General features: G+C 39.9%; 1 protein-coding gene across 3 annotated transcripts in view; it reads left to right on the top strand.

The window, feature by feature from the left end:
- Positions 1 to 12,892: 12,892 nt before the first annotated feature.
- Positions 12,893 to 26,095, top strand: part of TXLNB (taxilin beta) — a 62,052-nt gene continuing 48,849 nt past the window's right edge. Inside the window, exons 1-2 of one of the 3 annotated variants that reach the window (XM_024996601.2) lie at positions 12,893 to 13,020; positions 15,746 to 16,198. In XM_024996601.2, coding sequence (XP_024852369.1) covers positions 15,760 to 16,198 — 439 coding nt within the window. In that variant the 5' untranslated portion in view covers positions 12,893 to 13,020; positions 15,746 to 15,759. 3 annotated transcript variants of the gene reach the window in all.

Below are 26,095 nucleotides of genomic sequence, written 5' to 3'. Positions count from 1 at the left end.
GAGCGAATGAACTGAACTGAACATTACATGTAAACTCAATTTTGATGTTTCAACTGAAAGTCTTCCCCTTGGCTCATGATCCAAGATTCGTTTATTCTGAGTATATCATCTGATAAATTTTCATTTATCAAAAACATATTTATCCTTTAATTTAATTACAGATGCTGCTGCTGCTGCTGCTAAGTCACTTCAGTCGTGTCCGACTCTGTGCAACCCCATAGATGGCAGCCCACCAGGCTTCCCCATCCCTGGGATTCTCCGGGCAAGAACACTGGAGTGGGTTGCCATTTCCTTCTCCAATGCATGAAAGTGAAAAGTGAAAGTGAAGTCGCTCAGTCATGTCCGACTCTAGCGACCCCATGGACCGTAGCCTACCAGGCTCTTCCATCCATGGGATTTTCCAGGCAAAAGTACTGGAGTGGGATGCCATTGCGTTCTCCAATTACAGATGACACTGATGTAGAACTTCAATTTTTCATGGGTCTTTGGATAAATAAAAGTATTCCTTACTATGTTATAAATTCAATCTTCCAAAAACTACTTCAGAATATCAGAAAATAAGCAGACTATATCAAAATGAGGCAGTGCAACAGAAATATTATTTTTCTTTGTTACTTTATGTATATTTACATAAATATATTTCAATTAAAAATTGAAGTGAAAATATGTAATTACTTCACTTCAATTTTTATGTCATTTATCCTTATAGAGAAAAAACACAAAATCACATTTAATTTCCCAGTTGCATTATACAATATAGGAGTAGTTACCTTTGAAATCTAACAGGTTTTTAAATAAAAATGATCATCAAATTTTGGAATAAATATTTAAAAACTCACCACATTAATTTTTGTTGTTGCTATTTTTCAATCCTGGCTTTCTAGAACTGGGACTTTTATTATTAATATTTAGGACAGATTTAAACCTTTCACTTTTTTCCCCTCTTAGACTCAGGCCCAAGATGTCTATCTTTTCCATGACCTTATTTTTTTCTTATTAGTACAAAGTTAAATTTCTCTTCTTGAGTTTCAGTCTTTGATATAAAAAAGTACTCATTTAAAACAGCTTAATTCATATAATATTTACCTTTACATACATAAATTTATATCATTCTATTTTTTAGCTAAATATACAAAATACACTCAAGCAAAATGTTCACATTCTTCATATGTGCTTCTAACCAATAAAGTTTCATAGTTTCAATAAGTGTATGGATTTTTTAAAGTTAATTGCTTATTGTTGCCTTCCTACCCCCACAAAAGATGCGCAATCTTTACGTGTGTATGCTCAATCATTCAGTTGTATCTGACTCCTCACAACCCCATTGACTGTAGCCAGTGGATTTCCCAGGCAAGAATACTGTAATGGTTTGCCAATTCCTACTCCAAGGGATCTTCCCAACCCATGGATCAAACCCACATCTCATGCATTGGGAGGCTGATTCTTTAACCACCGTGCCATCTGGGAAGCCCATTTTCTCATTCTTTAGGTTCTAAGATCTCTGAATTTTACATTCTGAATTTTTAAAAAATACATTAGTAGTCTGCCCAGTGTCGTTTGTCTTGCTTTTCCATTTCTTGTATTTTTCTGTTTTGCTAACGTGCACACACTTGCTGATGATCACACATATTTAAATATAGTAGTCCATTTTTACCTATATCCCGTGACTTTAAAAGCAAGGTTCAGGCATGGAAGTACTGACTTCTGTGAAGAGACTTCTGGGGAGGCCCTTGTCCGGTTCTGGGTGGGACACTGTAGGACTGCGCTTCCTCGGGAGAGGATCAGCACCCATTACTTCTGGCTGGGGTCTTCTAGCCCACGGGCAGGTAGTGATCACATCTCAGGAACTTAATTTTATTTCCAGACAACCTACAAAATACTTCTTTTCACCAATGGGAACCTCATGGGAAGGCAGATTTGGGGCTAAGAGTGAAGGTTTACAGCTGGGCTTTCATTACTTTTTAATAACAGTTCCATTTTCCCACAGGAATGTCTTTGAAGAAGTTGTATTTGCACCTGTTGGCACCATACAGATACCTAAGAGGATTCCTCTGAATTTTTCCTTCATGCTTTTAATGATTTTGTGATCTCTTTTGGGTATCTGAGGGGATGGAAGTTGGGAATTTGTCCTTCTCAAGAAAACCATGACTCCATCTGGCAGTAGTTTCATGCTGAGTCTAAGACCATCATGTCTCCCAAAACCACTGGGTCCCACATTTATTTTGTTTGAAGGGTGACCCGTGAAGTTAGGCAACAAGGCAGCTCTGTCAGGACTCTGCTACAATTTGGGATCATAACTGATTAGCAAGATCAACTGATTCACAAGATTAATTTGGCACAATTCAAACTGATACAGAATGGATTGCAAAATGGTTTAAAGACATATGGAGGAGGTGAGGTGTTTCCTTTCCAGTTCTTAAACTTGAATCAAGATCCATACATGGTAAATTAATCTAATCTAGGGACAACTCAGGTAACACAGCAGTAAAGAACCCACCTGCCAATGCAGGAGATACAAGAGATGCAGGTGATCCCTGGGTTGGGAAGAGCCCCTGGAGGAGGAAACAGCAACCCATTCCAGTATTCTTGCTTGGAAAATCCCATGGGCAGAGGATCCTGACAAGCTACAGTCCATGGGGTCGCAAAGAGTCAGACGTGACTGAGCGTACATGCATACAGGGACAACCAGGCACATAAAGATATTTAGAGCAGGAAAGGGATCTTAAAGATCAGACAGGAAGACAGACAAACTCAGTTACTGGTCTGTTGTGGGGAAAAAAAAGCCTAGGCATCTGTGCACTACAGAAGGGAGATAAGAAGGAGACACAATAAAGAGGATTAGAAAATAAAGGAACAGAGGTTTAACCATTTGCTCACTCCCTCCTATTCTGCTGACCACCTCTGCCTTCTCAGGGTTTGTGATATCCCAGATTCTATCAAAATCACATCCAATTTTTGTGGAGAAAAAAATGACACAGAATTTAAAAATAGGTCCATAATCTTTGATAAGAACTGCATTGCAAAAAAAAAAAAAAGAACTGCATTGCAAGAAGGAAGGAAAAGAGTACTTAATGGATTGTAACGAGGTGACCACCACACTCCTGTTTTTTAACACATCAAAATGACAGGCTTTCCTTAAAACATAATTTCAACCTTAGACCCCTTCTTAGAAAGGCTTTGTGATTAGCAGCGAAAGTCAGGCCTACACTCAGGTAGGGGAAAGGAGAACTCATGACCCTTAGGGAAGAAAATCAAAAGAACTGATATATAATGTTAAACTCACAAAGAGTTTAAGTATAAACACAAAGAAAAAAAAAAGCTTTTTGAAAGAGAAATATATGCCTTTGGCAAACCTTTGAAAGGAAGCACAGTGCTCAAGTGGTAAAACACCATGGATCTATCATTTTTGGAGACTTGATTCCTTTATTTCCTCTTGCCAAGCAGTGCTATCTTATTAGGAAGGACTGATTGTTTTTCAATCGGTACCTCAAGTTTTTCAAGGAGTACGTTCAAGTTTATTTCAAGGAGTACGTTCAAGTTTTTTTTCAAGGAGTACATCAAGATCATATATCATCACCCTGCTTATTTAATTTATATGCAGAGTACATCATGTGAAATGTTGGGCTGGATGAAGCACAAGCTGTAATCAAGATTTCCAGGAGAAATATCAATAACCTCAGATATGCAGATGACACCACCCTTATGGCAAAAAGCAAAGAGGAACTGAAGAGCCTCTTGATAAAAGTGAAAGAGGAGAGTGAAAAAGTTGGCTTAAAACTCAACATTCAGGACTCCCTTGGTGGGCCAGTGGCTAAGACTCTGAGCTCTCAGTGCTGGGGCCCTGGGTTTGATCCCTGGTTGGGGAACTAGATCCCACATCCCACAACTAAGACCATGTGCGGCCAAATAAATAAATAAGAATAATATTTTTAAAAACCCTCAACATTCAAAAACTAAGATCATGGCATCCAGTTCCATCACTTCATGGCAAATAGATGGGGAAACAATGAAAACAGTGACAAACTTTATTTTCTTGGGCTCCAAAATCACTGCAGATGGTGACTGCAGCCATGAACTTAAAAGACACTTGCTCCTTGGAAGAAAAGTTATGACCAACCTAGATAGCATATTCAAAAGCAGAGACATTACTTTGCCAACAAAGGTCCATCTAGTCAAGGCTATGGTTTTTCCAGTAGTCATGTATGGATGTGAGACTTGGACTATAAAGAAAGCCGAGCGCCAAAGAATTGATGCTTTTGAACTGTGGTATTGGAGAAGACTCTTGAGAGTCCCTTGGGCTGCAAGGAAATCCAACCAGTCCATCCTAAAGGAGATCAGTCCTGAATATTCACTGGAAGGACTGATGCTGAAGCTGAAACTCCAATACTTTGGCCACCTGATGTGAAGAACTGATTCACTGGAAAAGACCCTGATGCTGGGAAAGATTGAAAGCAGGGGTAGAAGAGGATGACAGAGGATGAGATGGTTGCATGGTATCACCAACTTGATGGACATGAATTTGAGCAAGCTCTGGGAGTTGGTGATGGACAGAGAAGCCTGGCATGCTGCAATCCATGAGGTCACAAAGAGTCAGACACAACTGAGCAACTGAACTGAACTGACTGTTTTTCATCAAATGTCATCTACCTGACGATGGGTCAGGGTGGCTCTGGACAGAACCTCTGAGTTCAAGGGAGGAGAGAAGATGATATGTGAGATCCCTTCCCCTGCTAAGATTCTGCAGATGCCACTATAGCAGTCAAACTCAGAATAAATAGGAATGGAAAAAGGGGATGCAGGAAAGAAATACACCTGACAGGAAGGGCCCAATGTAAAACCACAGGTGGCTTGGCAACCTCAAAGTTGGGATCATCAGCAACTGACATTTCAGTCACTCTATATAATTACCTTCTTGTCATTAATTTTGGTATCTTGTGACTAGAGTTCTTTCAAAAGGATATATTTCCCAACTCTCCTGTGGGGAACATGAGCCAGAGGAAGTGGGACACCACGAAGTGACTGTAACCCTGGAGTTCAGCAATTCTACCCCCAGGGTTATGTTAAGAGTATTCAAAGGCCAGCAGGCTTTTCCTGTTGATCCGCAGCATCAAGTAGACCACTATCCAAAACAGTATCCTAAACTGTGCTGAAAAAAGTGCTGGTGAAACAGGCACTGATAGGAGGAAGCAGAGAAACACTGCCATGCTTCAGCCGTATGGTCTTCCAGCCCCCTTGCCAGCAGGTTAGAACAGTGAAGCCTGTTCCAGGGGAATGTCATTGCTGCAGCCCTTGGTGGCCATGAAAACTCAACCCTATCCTCAATGGAGACATTTTGTATGAACAAGGCAGGACACAACTTCCATGCTCCTAGGTCACTGGTGCATTCAGCAGTGCAATAGGGAGGGACTTTGCAGAGATGAACTCAATATTATTGCAATATGCAGACTTTGGAGAAGGCACTGGCACCCCACTCCAGTACTCTTGCCTGGAAAGTCCCATGGATGGAGGAGCCTGGTGGGCTGCCATCTATGGGATCGCACAGAGTCAGACACGACTGAGTGACTTCACTTTCACTTTTCACTTTCATGCATTGGAGAAGGAAATGGCAACCCACTCCAGTGTTCTTGCCTGGAGAACCCCAGGGACGGGGGAGCCTGGTGGGCTGCCATCTATGGGGTCACAAGAGTCGGACACAACTGGAGACTTAGCAGTAAACCCAAGGGTCCCCAACTCCAAATCACTAAGTCAAACAATGTCTTTCCACCTTTTTGAGATACCTGAGGATTGTTCTGTGAGAAACTTAACTAAAAGATTCTGGATTCAGGGATATGAGGCCTAGAGGAGAACAAGATGAGGAACAAATTACATAGGGGGAAGGAGGTTAAATACATGAGTCTTCAGACTAAAAAACACATTAAGTACCCATCACAATAAATGAAAAAGGGCTCACATCAAATTTTACTACTGTGAAACTTCAGAATATCAGAGTTAAAAAGAAGATCCTAAGAGGTTCCAGAGAGAAAAACAAAAGTAGATCTCACAGAGAACCAGGAATAAAAGTTTAAGAACAATGGCTGAGAACGAAAAGACAAGGGAACAATGCTTTAAATACTCTTATAGAGATGTAAAAAAAAGTTTTATCCAAATTTTTTTTTACATTTTGTAAAAAGATTTATACCTAACCAAACTGTTAAGTACGAGAGTAGCAAAAAGACATTTGAGACATAAAAAATTTCCCACAAATGCCTTCTCAGGAAGCCAAAAGACAATGTGTTTCACTAAATGAGGAAGTAAACCAAGAAAGAGGAAGAATGGAAATCAGGAAACATGAGAGAGGTAAAGGGAATTCCCAGGATGACAGCAAAGGAAGTGCTAGGACCACAGCTGTGCAGCAGACCAAGAAAGTCACCAAACCAGAACAGAGCAAGAAGTCCAGACTCTCAGGGTATTTGTATGTGGACGTGATATCTCCCAAGAAAATATTAGGATGTATTAATATAGATTACCTGATAGATTTGATCTTGGATGACATTGCATACAGAGGTATTTTACAGAGTTCTTGTACAGTTTGGGAAGACTGAGTGCTCTTAATACTCAACAAATAAAAGAAAAGGCGATCATTAACTCCAAGAAAAACAGAAAGCTGCAAAAGAAAGGAACTATAATCATAGTGTTCTATCTGATTTAGCAGTGAGTTTTATTTCAATAATTAATAGAATATGAATTAAAAATTGATATGTAATTTTCTCAAGAAATAAGGAAAAGGAAAAGGAAAGCAGTGTAAATAATTTAATTCATCTATCATTATGGGAAAATAATAGGTAATGTCAAAAACTGATGTATGGATATCAATATAGGCATATGACACCAATATAGCCATCTTATTTACAAATGAGAAAGTAAATCACAGAAGCAATATCTGTAATAGTTCAATATTTTTACCTGGGGAGCTTTGAGAAGCATGGCAAAGTTAGAGGAAGAGGTAATGGGAAGAGCAAAAGAATATTGGTTCTTGTGATAAGCTTTCTAGTATCATTTGACTTTCAACTATTTTCTTGTTATACTTACAGAACAATGTTATTTTCAAAAAATTAATTTATTCCTTATATTTAATTTTTATTCTTCAAATATTGATTTTATAATACAGCACTGAGCTCTATTAATTTGTCTTTTTAGTTACCTACTCCAGTTCTTTGGGTCTCTATCAGGTTACAGATATATTCTTGGGAGCCCTTGGTTACTGTGTCTGTATTCATTTTAATTGTAATTAATACATGCAGGCATACTTCATCCTACTGACTTGCTTTATTGTGCTTCACAGATACTGCATTTTTTATAAATTAAAAGTCTGTGGCAACCCTACATCTAGCAAGTCTACTGGTGCCATTTTTTCTCTAATAGCATCTGCTTACTTCATGTTTCTGTGTCACTTTATTTAGGTAATTCTCCAAAAATTTCAAAGTTTTTCATTATTATTATGTTTCTTATGGTGATCTATGATTAGTAATCTTTGGTGTTATTATTGTAATTTGTTGGAACACCACAAACCACACCCATATAAAATGGGAAACTTAATGGATTAAGTGCTGCTGGTGTTCTGACTGCTCCACCAACCAGCTGTTTCCCTGTCTCTCTCTTTATCCTCAGGCATCCCTATTCCCTGACACATGATAATATTAAAATTAGGCCAAATAATAACCCTACAATGGCTTCTAAGTGAAAGGAAGAGTCATATATTTTTCACTTTAAATCAAAAGCTAGAAATGACTACACTTAGTGAGGAAGACCTGTTGAAAGCCAAAACAGGGCAAAAGCTAAGTCTTACGCAACAAAAGTTATGAATGTAAATGTTCCTGAAGGAAATTAAAAGTGCTATTCCAATGAATATATGAATGATAAGCAAAACAGCCTTCTGGCCAATAAGGAGAAAGTTTTAGTGGTCTGGATAGAAAATCAAACCAGCCACAACATCCCCTTAAGCCAAAGTCTAATCCAGAACAAGGCTCCAACCCTATTCAATTCTATGAAGGCTGAGTGAGGTGAGGAAGCTGAAGAAGAAAAGCATGAATCTAGCACAGATTGGTTCATGAGGTTTAAGTAAAGAAGCCGTCTCCGTTGTATAAAAGTACAAGGTGAAGCAGCAAGTGCTTGATGTAGAAGCTACAGCAAGTTATCCAGAAGACTTACTAAACGTAATTCATGGAGGTGGCAACACTAAAAAGTTTTTCAGTGTAGACAAAACAGTCTTATTTTGGAAGAAGATGCCATCTAAGATCTTCATAGCTAAAGAGTCAATACTTGGCTTCAAAGCTTCAAAGGACAGGCTGACTCTCTTGTTAGAAAGAGAAGTTGAAACCAGTGTTCATTCAGCATTCCAAAAATCCTACGGTCCTTAAAAATTATGCTAAATCTACTCTGCCTATGCTCTACGAGTAGAGCAACAAAGTCTGGATGACAGCACATCTACTTACAACATCCGTTCAGTTCAGTCGCTCAGTCGTGTCCAACTCTTTGTGACCCCATGAATTGCAGCACGCCAGGCCTCCCTGTCCATCACCAACTCCCGGAGTTCAATCAGACTCACGTCCATTGAGTCAGTGATGCCATCCAGCCATCTCATCCTCTGTCATCCCCTTCTCCTCCTGCCCCCAACCCCTCCCAGCATCAGAGTCTTTTCCAATGAGTCAACTCTTCGCATGAGGTGGTCAAAGTATTGAAGTTTCAGCTTTAGCATCAATCCTTCCAAAGAACACCCAGGACTGATCTCCTTTAGAATGTACTGGTTGGATCTCCTTGCAGTCCAAGGGACTCTCAAGAGTCTTCTCCAACACCACAGTTCAAAAGCATCAATTCTTCGGCACTCAGCTTTCTTCACAGTCCAACTCTCACATCCATACATGACCACTAGAAAAACCATAGCCTTGACTAGACAGACCTTTGTTGGCAAAGTAATGTCTCTGCTATGCTATCTAGGTTGGTCATAACTTTCCAAGGAGTAAGCGTCTTTTAATTTCATGGCTGCAACCACCATCTGTAGTGATTTTGGAGCCCCCCAAAATAAAGTCTGACACTGTTTCCATTGTTTCCCCATCTATTATTTCCCATGAAGTGATGGGACCAGATGCCATGATCTTCGTTTTCTGAATGTTGAGCTTTAAGCCAACTTCTTCACTCTCCTCTTTCACCTTCATCAAGAGGCTTTTTAGTTCCTCTTCACTTTCTGCCATAAGAGTGGTGTCATCTGCATATCTGAGGTTGTTGATATTTCTCCCAGCAATCTTGATTCCAGCTTGCGCTTCTTCCAGCCCAGCGTTTACTGAATATTTTAAGCCAACTGTTGAGACCTACTGCCCAGAAAAACAGATTCCTTTTAAAAGATGGTTGTTTACTGACAAAGTACCTGGTCATCCAAGTGTTCTGATGGAGATACACTATGAGATTAGTGTTGTTATCATGCCAGCTAACACAATTTCATTCTTTAGCCTACAGATCAAGGAATAATTTCAACTTTTAAGTCTTATCATTCAAGAAATACATTTTTAAGGCAATAGTTGCTATAGATGGTGATTCCTCTGATGGATCTGGGCAAAGTAAATTGAAAAATTTCTGGAAAGGATTCACCATTCTAGATGCATTTAAGAACATGAAGTGAAGACGTGAAGTGAAGTCGCTCAGTCATGTCCGACTCTTTGCGACCCCATGGACTGTAGCCTACCAGGCTCCTCTGTCCATGGCATTTTCCAGGCAATAGTACTGGAGTGGATTGCCATTTCCTTCTCCAGGTGATCTTCCCAACCCAGGGATCAAACCCGGGTCTCCCGCATTGTAGACAGACGCTTTACCATCTGAGCCACCAGGGAAGTCCTAAGAACATGAGAAGAGGTCAAAATATCAACATTCATGGGAGTTTGGAAGAAGTTGATTCCAGACCTCATGGATGACTTTGAGGGACTGAAGACTTCCATGGAGGAAGTAGCTGCAGAGGTGAAACAGAATTAAAAATGAAGCCTAAAGATGTGACTAAATTGCTGCAATCTCATGACAAAACCCTTAACAGACAAAGAATTTCTTCTTATGCATGAGCAAAGAACAGTGGTCTCTTGGGATGGAATCTACTGCTGATGAAAATTCTGTGAAAACTGTTGAAATAACAGCAAATAATTTAGAATTTTATATAAATTTAGTTCATAAAACAGCAGCAGGCTTGGAAGGAAAGACTAATTTTGAAAGGAGCTCTACTGTGGGTAAGATGCTATCAAATAGGACTGCATGCTACAGAGAAATCACTTGTCAAAGGAAGAGCTAATCAATGCGGCAAACTTCACTGTTGTCTTATTTTAAGAAATTACCACAGCCAGCCATCCTTGAGCAACCACAATTCTGATAAGTCAGCAGCCAACCCTGAGGCAAGACTCTATCTCAGCAAAAATATTACAACTCACTGAAGGCTCATATGATGGTGAGCATTTTTTAGCAAAATAGTATTTCTTAAATTAAGCTATGTACATTTTTTAAGATAATGCTATTGCACACTTAATAGAGTATAGAACAATGCTAACATAATTTATATACACTGGGAAGTTATAAAGTTCATGTAACTTGATTATAGCAATATTACCTTTATTTTGGTGGTCTGGAACTGAACTGCAATATCTCCAAGGTATGCCTGTATAAGCCAATTCTGGGTCTTCTGGGTAGCTGTCATATCCATGTTAACACATGTATCTTTCATTTTGTGTCTTCAATATCATGTGCATATCTAGTTAAATCAGCTCAAAACAGCACTATTTTAATAATTGCAGGAACATGAGACAGAGCAGTAAATGGTGTATTCGTATCAAATGAAGTCCGATTGAAATTATGGCAGGTCATATGAATGAAACTTATGTAGTAATCTGAATGGACCAAGAGTTGATGAAGTGGAGTCATTTTACAAAGCACATTGTAAAAGAATACCATGAACTCAAAAGGACCAGTATTCACGTTGCAAGTAACAACTTGGGTTCAGCAAAATATTATGTGTCACATGCAAGTAATGTTGTTAGTATGAATTGTATTTATTGTTTTCGTATGGTTTTCAAAGTAATATTTTTTAAAATTCTATCATATAATAATTAATATCAGAAGGTTATACCTATTTTTATATCAGTATATATTGGTACAAGTAATAATGCAATAACTTGTTTCAGTCATAGTGAGTTCTTTTTCTTCCTTTAATTTCAACATTAAGTTATTCTGTTAAGAGAATATGTACATTACTTATACTTGAGAAGCACTGATGAAATATTGTTTGTTATTTACCGAGAGACCGCTCTGGAATGGTTTGCTACAATCCAATATGAAGTATCACTCACTATGGCCCTCACCAAGCACTCATTAACTTCAAAGGAAGTACTTTTTTCTCACTCGTTTTAATTCATCAATTTCATTATCAAATGATGCAATAAACAGCATCATTGTCTTCCTCTCTGGGATTTCTTTATCCTGACCTCCACTTACTAGGTATCCATCTATACATAATCAATGCCTCCCTTGAACTCAGAGAAAGGGGTGAGAAAGTTTGGGAGTAGGATATTTTAGTTTCCTTTTGCCGCCATAAACAAGTTACCACAAATCTAGTGGCTTATAAACAATACAAATTTCTTCTTTTATAGTTCTGAAGGTCAGAAATTCAAAATGAGTTTCACTGGGCTGAAACCAGGTGTCAGCAGAATTGCATCCCTTCTGCAGGACTGTGAGAAGAATATGCTTCCTTGTCTTTCCCAGCCTCTCAAGACTCCTCACATTCCCTGGCTTGTGTCTCTCCATCACTCTGGCCTCTGCTTAGATCACCAAGTCTACTTTTCTGACCTGACCCTCTCTCACCTTTAAGGACCCTTGTGATTACATGGGAACCATACAGTAATTGTGGATAATCTCTCTATCTCAAGATCCTTAAGTGGATCACATCTGCAAAGTCTCCTTCACCACCTAAAGCAGCATATTCACATGTTCCTGAGATTAGGGTGTGGAAGCCTTTCTAGCGGCATGATCCTGCCTAACACAGTGGGTATCGGTATGTCAGCCAGTCTCAAGAGGAGAAGCTCTGATGGAGGAATCCGATTTGGAAACGTGTGGGAACACATTCTCCAGAAACAGGAGAAAAGGGGAATGGATGTAGGTTAAGAAAAAGAACCGTTATATGGTCAATGAAGAGGAAGTTCTTTTTCTGAGGATTAAGCAACAGGTTCAGGATTTGAGAAGGGAGGAAAGACTTGGAAATGTCACTGTGGGAGATGGGAAAATCTGCAACTAAAGAAGAAAAAGCAACTGCTTCCCTGAGGCTTATTTGAATAAAGGCAGTTACCTGAGTAAGACACGGGGTTGGAGGTCATACCAATTAGCATGTACATGAAGATGCACTAAACCCACTGCCAAATGAGCCATCTAAATTTATATTCAAATTTTACAATGAAACCAAATAATGACATCAGAATTAAAGTGCTTCTACTACCTCTTTCCGTTATGCCATTGTTCCTCTTTTTCCTTGATTCCTATTAGAAACTTGACACTAATTAAGCTAGCATATGAAGGAGGGGGAAAAAAAGATGAATCACAGGGCACACTGGAAATAAACCAAGAAATAAGAAAACTTGATCTCTGCCCCAAAGAACAACCATAGTGAAAAACTGCACTAGCAATGGGCATGTGTACTGAGAGTTTAAACTTTTTAAAGGACAAAACTAGGAGTCTGCTAAGATCTACCAGCCGCTTCTTTTTCCTAGGACATTTGCCCAGGAGACTGCTAGTAAAGCCTGGTGTATTTCTCTCTGGCTGTGTCACAGGATGTTCTTCCTCCCCCCACCCCCCACCACCCCCGCTCTGCTCTCCCACTGCTCACGTGTGTACGTGTGTGTTTGGTTTCTCTCTACACTGTAAGAGCGCAGCTGCCCGCCAGGCTCCTGCTGTTGCTGCTGCTCTGACTAGCTTTTGCTGCCTCTTGCCTCTCCTTTCTCTTTCTGCTTAGCTCCTTGCATTCTGGTAAGTATGACAAACACTCCCCCGAGCCCTGTGAGATGTAGGGTGCGGTTTGTGGTGTTCGAAACTTGCAACTTTGAGACTGCCAGTGAACTGCTGAAGAACTTTCCATTGTTTTATTTATAAGTAAAATGTGTTGCTCAGGAAGGGATGTGTGTGTGAGTGTGGTCATCTAACCGGACTGCCAGGACAAGTGAAAAATAAAATTCTCTCTCAGAGGAGGCAAAAGATGGGCAATAAAGTTTGTAGAAGATAAAACTTAGAAATAAGTTTTTGCTGTAAAACTAATTGATAAAGAAAGAGACAATTTACAAATAACAAGAGTTTTTTTTATTTTTTATTTTTATTTTTTGTTTTTGTCCTCTTGGGATCTTGTTGAGGCTACTTTTAGAAAATGAGTTGTTCTGTGGTTTACAATGACTCAGTTATTCTGTTTTAAAGTAAATGTGGAGCATGAGTTTAAAGGAGATCATGCACTTAATATAAAAAACATCAATGATTATGGCCTCTGATGAATGAAGAATAAATCAAATACAAACAAAACATTTGTATTCAAACTAACCACACTAAAACTCCTCTGGACAGCTGGTTTTAAACTCATTGCTTTGAAGTCTGGTTTACTTTAGATTTTATTTCATCCTCAGAAGCCCCCCTAACACTGTAAAACCCACGTATGGGTTTAAACCAATCAATGTTTACTGTTTTCAATTTGATTTAAAAAATATTCTCTTCCTTTTAGTCCTAAAGATGAGGTGTTAAAGGCCAGGGCTTCTTTTAGAAAAGCTTAAAATAACTACTGGCTGGACAGCAGGTGCCATGGATCTTTCTCCAAGTTCAGGGGAAGCGTAAGTTATATATAGATGAGTGCACCCAACAAGCAGGGGTCAGGATAAAGAATTCCAGTGATGAAGACAATGAAGCTGTTTACTGCATCATTTGATAAGAAAGATGGTGAATTAAAATAAATGAGAGAAAACAGTTCTTCCTTCAAAATTAGTGAGTACTTCCTTCAAAATTGGTGAGGGCCCCAGGTGGGTGGCAATGTCTGGACACTGAATTTTCTGTTCTTATTGCACTGGAGCATTTGACTTCACCTGCCCTGAGAAGGGGAGGAGGAAGCTGTATAGTGCATGGAGCAGTGTGTTTTTGTTTTCACTTTCATGCCAACAGCAAAACCTGCAGATTATTAGGACCCTGTCATAATTTCATGCTGCCAATTAGCAGCACCACCATTAATTATTATTCACAAGTAAAATGCACCACAACTTAAAAGGCAGAAGCCAAACATATTGCAACTCTAGAAATGGTGACAGCCAGCCACCCTAGAAAGCCTGATTCAGCCCATCCCTCACTCCCTATTTCCAAAGGGATTACTTGGGATTATTACATTATACTTGGATTATTTCCCTGGTTCATTCCCTCCCTGCTTTTAAGACATTTCTACTTCTTAAAAATTATTGTTATCCTAGAGCTTCTTGACTGAGATGAGAAAGTCGTAATATATTGGGGTGTTTTTACCCCTAAAAGAAAGTCAGTTTTTATATTGGAACAAACGACAGAAAGACAGAATGTTTGCTCAGTTGCATCTGACTCTTGGTAATCCCATGGACTGTAGCCTGCCAGGCTTCTCAGTCCATGGGATTTCCCAGGCAAGAGTACTGGAATGGGTTGCTATTTCCTTCTCCAGGGGATCAAACCCAGATCTCCTGCATTGAGGGCAGATTCTTCACCAACTGAGCCACCAGGGAAGCCCTCAGTGGAACAAAATGGTATAGAAATTCAATGAATTTTCATTATGAGTATCACCATGTTTCCATACACGTTCATTAGTTAATCTACATCTTTCCTCATGCAGTCTTATTCTAAAAATGATGCTGGTTTGAATCTCAAAAAAGTGTTTTTTTCTGATTAATAAGTACATGTTGCTCATCTGGGAAAGGGAAAATACCAGAAAAGCAAGTATTTCCTGTATCCAGTATAATAATTGATCTATATTAATGGGCTCATGGGTTTCCCTGGTAGCTCAGATGGTAAAGAATCTGCCCCCAATGCAGCTGGGTTCAACACCTGGGTCTAAAAGATCCCCTGGAGAAGGAAGTGGCAACCCACTCCAGTATTTTTGCCTGGAGAATTCCATGGACAGAGGAGCCTCGTGGGCTACAGTCCATTGGACTACAAAGAGTCAGACACGACTGAGTGACTAACACACGATGGGCTCATACTAATCAATATGCACTAAAATAGAGTTTAGACTGTTACTATTATGAGTGATTTTAGTAAGGTCAGTGGCTCTTATATTCAATGTTTAAACTTTATGAGAAAAGTATCAATTTAAATTTAGACATTAAATGTAGATTAAACATTAAATTAAAGTATTTCCAATTATTGTAAATCTACATAGAATTATAGATGAGAATGGTAACACAAAATGGTTATTCTAAGCAAATGACCATGAAAAATAATACCTTGAATTAATCTGTTAATGTCAATAATAGGAGATACTATTGGAAATTAAAGACCAAAATCAAACATATGCTAACAGTATGACTTAATTTGGAAATGCTTCTCACTGTTCCTACCCAACTAACTGCAACATCAATGCAATATGAATGCACAGATATTCATTCTGTGTTAGAGACTGTAATCAGTAGGTACCAGTGTGGGGATAGCCTTACCATGTGCCTGTAACTGGGTTAACTACATCAACCCTGGCTGTGCTTACCACCAGATACCACTCCCAGTATGGAGAGCAATCAGCCTGGGCAGCTGTCGGGGGAGCCACCATCAACACCTGTGAGGGACAGTTCAGCACTGTCCAGTCAAAATGGCCTGGAGAAGCAAAACGATCTGGACCGCTCAACCCCACTCCCAGCACCAGAGCAGGCGGCAGGTATACAGCTGGAACGGGGACCCCACGATATCTCTGAAGAGTTGAACCGACAACTGGAAGACATCATTAACACGTACGGGTCCACTGCCGGCGCGGCAGGGAAGGAGGGGACCACCATGGTCAAGGAGCAGCCTGAGAACACAGACCCCCCTGACAATGAGGATGGAGACTGCGAGGAGGCCCCTGAAGAGGTGGAGAGAGAACCTGCAGCCACTGGAGAGCCATCCACAGCCAAAGAGCCTGCCAGCAACAAAGAGCAAAAACTGGAGAAGAAAATTCTAAAAGGATTAGGCAAGTAGTTACATTCTAATGTATGGTTTTTCTTTGAATTATTCCTAAAATGGGGCACTTCCAACCTTTGCTAAAAGCTACACCTCATACTTGGATTTTAACACAATAGCTTCCTTCGGGATCGCCCTACATCTTCTCTTACTATACTTGTCCCCAGCCCCCTCCCCTTCAACAGAACTAAAATGAACTTTTCAGTATGTTACCCATCTACTCTCTGTCCCCTGTGTTTTCCCAGTGCTCATAGAACAAAGACCAGACTTCTTAACATTGTCTTTCAGGCCTTAATATCTAACCCCAACCAGCTTTATCTCTCATCAAGTTACCCCCAAAGCCTCTTTTCTGAACACGCTGTCCTGATTAACACCATTACTGTCATCACCGCCGTCTAGTAGTTGGTCATTCTCATCTTCTCTTTCAGTTCTTTCAACAGGCCATGCTCCACTCCCCCACAGGCCCATGTCCATTCTATTTTCTCTACCTAGAAATCCCTCCCCATTTCCCAGTTCTGCCCTCTCAGCACTTAACTCATCACTTAGGTCACAACTTAAATGGCATTTTCCTAGTCTTAACCTGAAGTCTTCTTGTTTTCCATTTCAGTTGTACTATGTATCTTTCCTTCCTGACATTTACATTTGAGAGTATACATTTATTTTTGTGATTATTTGATTAATACATCTCATCCCCACTAGCTCTTTTATCTCAAGAGCAGGGGCAATGTGTGTATGTGTACATCATTGGATGTCTAGCATCTAGAACAGTGGTTGACATGTGCTAGGTGCTCAATGAATACATGCTGAATATCTGTTATAAGGATGAATGAGTGAGTGAATGAATGAAAAGGAAATTGTTCAAAGCAAAGCTAGTGGAATCTAGATTTAAACAAAGTCTAAATATAGGGATGCTTTTGTATATAAAATGATTGTCACTGGATCACTTGAGTATTTCCATTACTACATATATAAAGTATTTTTTATTTTAATAAAACTTCAGAAATATATTAATTATAGAATGTTGAAAATTGCAGAGAATACTTTCACTCTAATTAGTTCACTGGTTCAGCAAATATTTACTAATGCCTAGTCTTTATGAGGTACACAAAGATAAAAAAAAAGATCTTTGGTTAAGGACTCTAAGTCTAGAGAGAAAGTAGACATGTACACTAACTGCTATGTAGGATAAGTGCTAGAACAGGCACAGGAAATTGTTAGGAGAGCATGGGATAGGGGGTTTGGTAACACTGAAAATGGCTCTACAAGAAGGGTGAGAGAGTTAATTTTTTAGCTATGAGTGAGGGCATGTTACTACACATATGAGTGTCCTCTGCCTGTCTTCCTTGGTGAAATTTCACTGAAACACTCACTACAATCACCACCTCCTATGTGATACATTCCCTGACATGCCCAGGTAGAGTCAGCATCATCTTCTGTAGTTCTCCATTAAACTTTCTGCAGCAATCATCTGTTTATATACCTGTATCCCAAGCTGGAGGGAGATTATCTATTGAGATAGTGGTCACATCTTGCTAATTTCTGGAAGCCGGTGTGGCAGAGTGAAAGATCATGGGCACTGGAGTCAGAACTGGGTTCAGACTTCAGTGAACAGGTTATGTGCAAACCCCAAAGTATGTCTGTGCTGGCATAGGACCTCACTATGAGATTTAAAACCACTGCTGGTAATGCTTTCAAGAAGGGCTAAAAGACACATTCAAACAGCTACTTTACCTACTCAGCATAAAGATTAACTCAGATAATACCAAGTTCTAAAGTACAAGGTTGGAATCACTCTAGTGTTTGGAACTTCGGGAAAGAGAATAAAGTTGTGCTGTGTTATAGAGGTATTTTTTGTTCTCTATCCAAGGCATCTCAGAAATAAGCTTTTGCATTAGTCACTGTTAAACTTTCCATTGTTGAAAGTTAAGTCGCTCAGTCGTGTCCAACTCTTTGCGACCCCATGGACTGTAGCCCACAAGGCTCCTCTGTACATAGGATACTCCAGGCAAGAATACTGGAATGGGTTGCCATTTCCTTCTCCAGGGGATCTTCCCGACCTAGGGATCGAACCCAGGTCTCCTGCATTGCAGGCAAACACTTTAACCTCTGAGCCACCATAAAATCACATTGCAAAGGTGAATGATTTCAAGTGGTTCTAACCAGGAAAGACCTTTGGCTTTATCACTCTAAAACTACTTCTACATAGGAATTTGTGTGTGTTATAATGGGGGATAGGTATGAAGAAAGCAGGGGTAAAGTTAAAGATGACAGATTTTGGTTTCTACTCTGTCTTCCACGAGTTATTTCAAAATCTGTATTAACCTCAGGTGCTGCTGTGTTCAGTAGCTCAGTCATGTCCAACTCTGCAACCCCATGGACTGTAGCCCTGCCAGACTCCTCTGTCCATGTCATTTTCCAGGCAAGAATACTGGAGTGGGTTGCCGTTTCCTACTCCAGGGGATCTTTCTGATCCAGGCATCGAACGTGGGTCTCCTGTACTAGCAGGATTCTTTACCTGATTCTTTACTGCACAGATGCACTGGGAAGCGTATTAACCACATATTTACTTCCCTGGTGGCTCAGACAGTAAAGCATCTGCCTACAATGTGGAAGACCAGGGTTCAATCCCTGGGTTGGGAAGATCTCCTAGAGAAGGAAATGGCAACCCACTCCAGTATTCTTGCCTAAAAACTCCCATGGACGGAGGAGCCTGGTAGGGCTACAGTCCATGGGGTCACAAAGAGTCAGACATGATTGAGTGACTTCACACTTTCCTTTACCAAATAATCAAAAAAATTTAGAGAAAGAAGAAAATGTCACAACTAATTCTGTCATTATATATAAATTAACAAAGTTCAATTGAATGTGTTTATCAGGACCAATGTTTGTGATCAGAATGCCCACATGGGTGCACGCTAATTACATGTGTATAAGCCGCCGATACTTTCAAGCTGTTCCTCTGAAGACTGTTGGTATATTCTCTAAACACTGTACTATTTCAGCTACATTATGAGTTAAACAGTATTTTTAGGCTAATTTAAATATGTAACCACCTTTTTAAACATCATTTCAATTGCCTGAAAGTGGCTTCAACAAACTGCTTGGCTCTTTATCAATTAAATGACATTATTATGTCATTTAAACTATGGTCTAGACCAATGATTTCAAACTTAACTATGCATTGGAATCAAATACAGAATTTGTCAAAAATGCCATTCCTGAGCAAAGAGATTCAGAATCGGTAGGTCTGGATTGGGGCCAAGGCACTCTGGGTAATGTTGACACAAACAGATTGTGGAAGCAATGGTTTTATGCTTCAGAAAATGCTTCCTCTACCTTTCTGGAAAAAATATAAAGTCCCAGCTGTAGTCTTCTTTTAGAAACTATTCAGAACTTTTACAGACTTTGAGTATGTCATTCAATCCATATTTAAGACATATCCTTAGTCTTTGCTTACGTATTTGATCAAAGACCAATCTTTAATTATTGTATGTTTGTCAGATAACATTTGCTTTATTGATATTTTTGAGATACTGAAATGTTCTGAATCTCTAACCCAAATTTTTCCAAAGTATATGCTTAGGGATATTTGAAATTTCAGACCAAGATAGTTTCCCAACTGCCAGAATTCTCTGACCTTTAACATACACAACAGTGAAAATCTCCAAGAGTAATGGGTATAGTTTATAATATTTCCTAAATTTATTGGACCAAAAACATCCATCTTTCACAGAACACTGATTAATATCTGGGAAATGTCTCTACAATCCAAGTACCCAGGACTTGTTTTTCCTTTACAGGCTGCATATCCTCCCACTAGTAACACACTGTACACCAGAGCAGTTGAGGGAACACTAAAATCTCTTTAGTTGGTGGAGTCACTTTCTCCTTGGCACTGAACAAAATAAAAACAGATTCCCCACTAGACAGCACTATGACCTGTCCTGTTAACGTCTAAGTATGTCCCTTCCTCCCCTCACCCCATCCTCCAGCTCACAGGTGTCTTATTCATCTCTTCTCTATCAACACTATGTGAGTGGCACAAGTACCACATAGTAAGAAGCACAAAACAATGATAAATGTAATATCCCTTTTGATAATCAGGTTGATGACCGATTGAGTAGGGAATCATGGGTCTGAAGCATAAATCTGGGAGAAAAACAAAGCTGATCCACAGGTCTATTATGAGCTCAGAATTTATCTAGTCAATGTATCAATTTCTAGATAGGAAAATTAAAGCCTAGAGAGTTTTAAAGTCTGCCCCCAAAAGTTATTCAACTAATTGATGTGATTGTGCGATTAGTCATAAAGAAAGCAAAGTGCAGACCTAAAGTCACTAATGTTCAGGACCAAAGATAGACTAATTGGTATGTCGGTTGAGAAGCATTTAGCTGAGCTATAGTTCAGTTTAATGGGTTTCATCTTTCCAGTTACAGGGGAGTTTCAGTTCTACCTTCTGAGTAGCATCTTGACTAGGACACTGGCTTTCTAAAGTCTTTACAGCTATTGACTTACTCTGCCTTAGAACGGTCACCTTCCCAGGTGGTCTATTTTATAAGATTTTAGCTTGATTTCTAGTTTCACTCTGAGAAGGAAACAAACTGTAGCTTTGAAACAAATGCTAAATTTTCTGGAAGAAATGGTAGAAGACCAGAGGAATTTAGGGGAGAAAGGAATCCACAGAGACTGAAGGGTTCATGAACAGATGCATAGGGATGCTCAAACTTAGGTCAGATCCTGAAAAGAGAAGAGGGTTTAGAGGAGTAAGTGAAGTAAGGGAAAAATAATTGTTTGGGGTAAAATGATTAGTACTTTCTTCTGACCCAAGTTGGAAATTGATATATTTATTTCTTACTGCTTTTTCCAATTTTTTCTTTTTTATTGTAAAGTTTTGTTTTATTTTGTTTTCCCTGGAAAAATCTCATTATTCAGTTCAGTTCAGTTCAGTCACTCAGCTGTGTCCAAATCTTTGCAACCCCATGGACTGCAGAACGCCAGGCTTCCCTGTCCATCACCAACTCCCAGAGATTTCTCAAACTCATGTCCATTGAGTCAGTGATGCTATCCAATCATCTCATCCTCTGTCATCCCCATCTCCTCCTGCCTTCAACCTTTCCCAGCATCAGGGTCTTTTCCAATGAGTCAGTTCTTCCTATCAGGTGGCCAAACTATTGGAGCTTCAGCTTCAGCATCAATTCCTCCAATGAATATTTAGGACAGATTTCCTTTAGGATGGACTGGTTGTATCTCCTTGCAGTCCAAGGGACTCTCAAGAGTCTTCTCCAACACCACAGTTCAAAATCATAGCTCTTCAGTGCTCAGCTTTCTTTATGGTCCAACTCTCACATCGACACATAACTACTGGAAAAACCATAGCTTTGACTAGATGGACCTTTGTTGGCAGAGTAAGGCCTCTGCTTTTTAATATGCTATCTAGGTTGATCATAGCTTTTCGTCCAGGGAGCAAGCGTCTTTTAATTTCATGGCTGCAGTCACCATCTACAGTGATTTTGGAGCCCAAGAAAATAAAGTCTATCACTGTTTTGATTGTTTCCCCATCTATCTGCCATGAAGTGATGGGACTGGATGCCATGATCTTAGTTTTTTGAATGTTGAGGGTTTTTTTTTTTTTAATATTTATTTTTATTTGGCTGCACAGGGTCTTAGTTGTGGCATGTGGGATCTAGTTTCCCAACCAGGGATCAAAGCCAGGGCCCCAGCACTGAGAGCTCAGAGTCTTAGCCACTGGACCACCAGGGGAGTCCCGAATGCTAAGCTCTAAGCCAGCTTTTTCACTCTCCTCTTTCACTTTCATCAAAAGGGTCTTCAGTTCCTCTTCTCTTTCTGCCATAAGGGTGGTATCATCTGCATATCTGAGGTTATTGATATCTCCCCCAGCAATCTTGATTCCAACTTGGCTTCATCCAGCCTGACATTTTGCACACTCTGCATGTAAGTTAAATAAGGAGGGAGACAATATACAGCCTTGATGTAGTCCTTTCCTGATTTGGAACCAGTCTGTTGTGCCATGTCCAGTTCTAACTCTTGCTTCTTGACCTGTATACAGATTTCCCAAGAGGCAGATCAGGTGGTCTGGTACATCCATCTCTTTAAGAATTTTCCACAGTTTCTTGTGATCCACGATCCACACAGTCAAAGGCTTTGGCATAGTCAATAAAGCAGAAATAAATGTTTTTCTGGAACTCTCTTGCTTTTTCCATGATCCAACGGATGTTGGCAATTTGATCTCTGGTTCCTCTACCTTTTCTAAGTCCAGTTTGAACATCTGGAAGTTCACAGTTCATGTACTGTTGAAACCTGGCTTGGAGAATTTTGAGCATTACTTTGCTAGCATGTGAGATGAGTACAATTGTGTGGTAGTTTGAACATTCTTTGGCATTGCCTTACTTTGGGATTGGAATGAAAACTGACCTTTTCCAGTCCTGTGGCCACTGCTAAGTTTTCCAAATTTTCTGCCATGTTGAGTGCAGCACTTTCATAGCATCATCTTTTAGGATTTGAAATAGGTCAACTGGAATTCCATCACCTCCACAAGCTTTGTTTGTAGTGATGCTTCCTAAGGCCCACTTGACTTTGCATTCCAGAATGTCTGGCTCTAGGTGAATGATCATACTGTCGTGATTATCTGGGTCACGAAGATCTTTTTTGTATAGTTCTTCTATGTATTCATGTATGGATGTGAGAGTTGGACTGTGAAGAAGGCTGAGCATCGAAGAATTGATGCTTTTGAACTGTGGTGTTGGAGAAGACTCTTGAGAGAAGACCCCTTGGATTGCAAGGAGATCCAATCAGTCCATTCTGAAGGAGACCAGCCCTGGGATTTCTTTGGAGGGAATGATGCTAAAGCTGAACTCCAGTACTTTGGCCACCTCATGTGAAGAGTTGATTCATTGGAAAAGACTCTGATGCTGGGAGGGATTGGGGGCAGGAGGAGAAGGGGACGACAGAGGATGAGATGGCTAGATGGCATCACTGACTCGATGGACGTGAGTTTGAGTGAACTCTGGGAGTTGGTGATGGACAGGGAGGCCTGGCGTGCTGCGATTCATGGGGTCACAAAGAGTCGGACACGACTGAGCGACTGATCTGATCTGATCTGATCTGTGTATTCTTGCCACGTCTTCTTAATATCTTCTGCTTCTGTTAAGTCCATACCGTTTCTTCCTTTACTGTGCCCATCTTTGAATGAAATGTTCCCTTGGTGTCTCTAATTTTCTTGAAGAGATCTCTAGCCCTTCCCATTCTATTGTTTTCCTCTATTTGCACTGATCACTGAGGAAGACTTTCTTATCTCTTCTTGCTAATCTCATTATTAGGCTCAGTTTTTTTTCTTTTTAGGAAAGCTTTCTTTATAGTTATAGCTAAGAAACTGCTAGTAGTTTAAACACATAAAACTGATTTTTCTTCTTGTGTCTGACACTGTCACCTAATGACCCCATTTCCTAAAATTGTAATGACAGCCTTTCTTATGAGATGATTGGTCTAATCCCTCCTCCACACAATCGCACACAGCACTGTAGTCCAGCAAAAATTTAATGGACATGTAAAAACTAAGCTCTCTCATGTTACAAAGTTATGGATTATGTACATGTTTGTCTCCAATTTCTTGGATTTTTTTTTGTAGAAATCATTTTTGAAGGGTGGACTGATGCATCTGAATGTTCAACTTCTATACAAAATAATTTAGAAAGATGGTAACAATAACCCGGTGTACGAGACAGCAAAAGAGACACTGATGTATAGAACAGTCTTATGGACTCTGTGGGAGAGGGAGAGGGTGGGAAGATTTGGGAGAATGGCATTGAAACATGTAAAATATCATGTAAGAAACGAGTTGCCAGTCCAGGTTCGATGCATGATACTGGATGCTTGGGGCTAGTGCACTGGGATGACCCAGAGGGATGGTATGGGGAGGGAGGAGGGAGGAGGGTTCAGGATGGGGAACACATGTATACCTGTGGCGGATTCATTTGGATATTTGGCAAAACTAATACAATTATGTAAAGTTTAAAAATAAAATAAAATTAGAAAAAATAAAATAAAATAAAATAAAAAAAGAGAATATGAGAGCAGAAAAAGACCTTAGCAAGTGTGTCAATTTAAAAAAAAAAAAAAACAACTGTTCTCATTGTTCAAAAAACTAAAGGGAGAGAAGATACTGAACACAGAAAAAGAGATCCTCACTCACTGGCCTCACTCAAGTGTTTCTATCTTTCCCAAAAGAAACATGATATGGTTTTCTGGTTGATACTCACATTGAGAGCTATGCTAAGCATACATTAAAGGTCACAGGTGTCTTTCCTCCAGTTGATCACAAAGTTGTTTTCTGGACAGTGTTTATTTGATTTACAAGATATTCGTGTGCACAGGTTGGCTCTGTTTAGTTCCATTATTACCAAGATTCACTAAACACTTGCCATGGACCAAACACTATAAGAGGTTCCAGGCCAGACATGATCAACAGTACAGTCTCCTGCCTGTAATGGGTGATCCTCTAACCCAGGACAGCAGTCATCACATGAGCGCCTTCCACAAACTGAAGACCAGGGTGAAGGGATGGCCAGACCAACACAAGCCATCCCTGCTACTACAGAAATCTCTCAAAGCCAGGCCTGGTTGGGGTGGGACAGCAGAGTTTATCAGTTTAAAGGTAATGTTATGCCATAGGCCATAATTGGGTTGCTGGTCGGGCACCACTCACCCCCGCCCTCTCCCCTGTCTCAGATCATGTCTCTAATCTGAACTGACTCACTGGGCAAAGATAGATGAAACCAGCTGTTAGGAATGAGGTCATTTTTTTCTTTTTTCAAAAGAAGCTTCTTTTTATTTCTCTAGGTTTCCCTGGCATCAAAATTCCACATGGGAGTGGAGTGATTTGGAACAAGTAGACAAACCCTGGATCCAAGCCTTGGCTCTGCCAGTGCTAATTACATAACTTTGGGCTTCTCTGGGCTTTCTATTCTTAATCTATAAAGTTAACCAGTTGTCTGGGTGCTCTTTGAAGTTCCTTCTAAACCTAAAATTCTTTGATGCCATTAGAGTTACCAGATTTAGCAAGTGTGAAAATACAAGCCACCCAAGGAACATTAAATTTCAGAGACACCATTGTTTTTTAGTATAAGAGTGTCCCATGTCCTATATTTCACCTGGAAACCCTAATTCCATGATATATTTGCCTCTCCAAGATGAAAACAAAAATTCCAGCAAAGGAGAAACGCCTGTTCTTGTGGGAGAGGTTGTCAAAATTGTTAACATTCTCAAGCAGATTTATATCAGGAAATGTAGGCTCCACTGGGTGGCTTAACCTCTCTATTCAGATAGACAGGGCAGGTATAACAGGTAGGTGAGGATGGGGAAGCTGCCCCACCTTGACCCAACTGTTGGCAAAGACAGTGCAGTGGTACATGTGTGTGAGCCTCAGGGTCCAGCTCCTGCCTGCAACCCTCAACCCTGTGGATACTGAAAGATCTACAGGTATCCCTGTGGATACCAAAGATCCAGTCATCTCAGGAAGGCTATCTGGGAGGTTGAGCTCAAAAGACAAAAAGGAAGAACAATGGGGAAAGAAAAGAAAGAATCAAAGGCTCACTATCAAATAATCATAAACTGATGAGTTTTTAAACATAACACAAACTCCAACTGGGAACAGAAAATGAAACTGCCAACAGAGATTAAGGTCTAGGTGGGAGAAGGGAAGACCCGGGGAGGCTAAACTTGTAACCAAAGAGACACAAAAAGGCCTGGGGAAAAGTGTCTTGGGTCCATTTTCTCTATATATTGACTTTATTCTCTGATAGGAAATACGATCAGAGTCATTCCCACAAAAACTGCATGAAATGGGCTCACACACAGAAACAAGACACTTGGTTTCCGTCCCCAAAAAAGA

Source organism: Bos taurus, chromosome 9, assembly GCF_002263795.3.
Source record: "Bos taurus isolate L1 Dominette 01449 registration number 42190680 breed Hereford chromosome 9, ARS-UCD2.0, whole genome shotgun sequence".
Lineage (NCBI taxonomy): Eukaryota > Metazoa > Chordata > Mammalia > Artiodactyla > Bovidae > Bos > Bos taurus.
The sequence above is the reverse complement of the archived record's forward strand: the minus strand, read 5'-3'. Positions and strand labels throughout refer to the sequence as shown.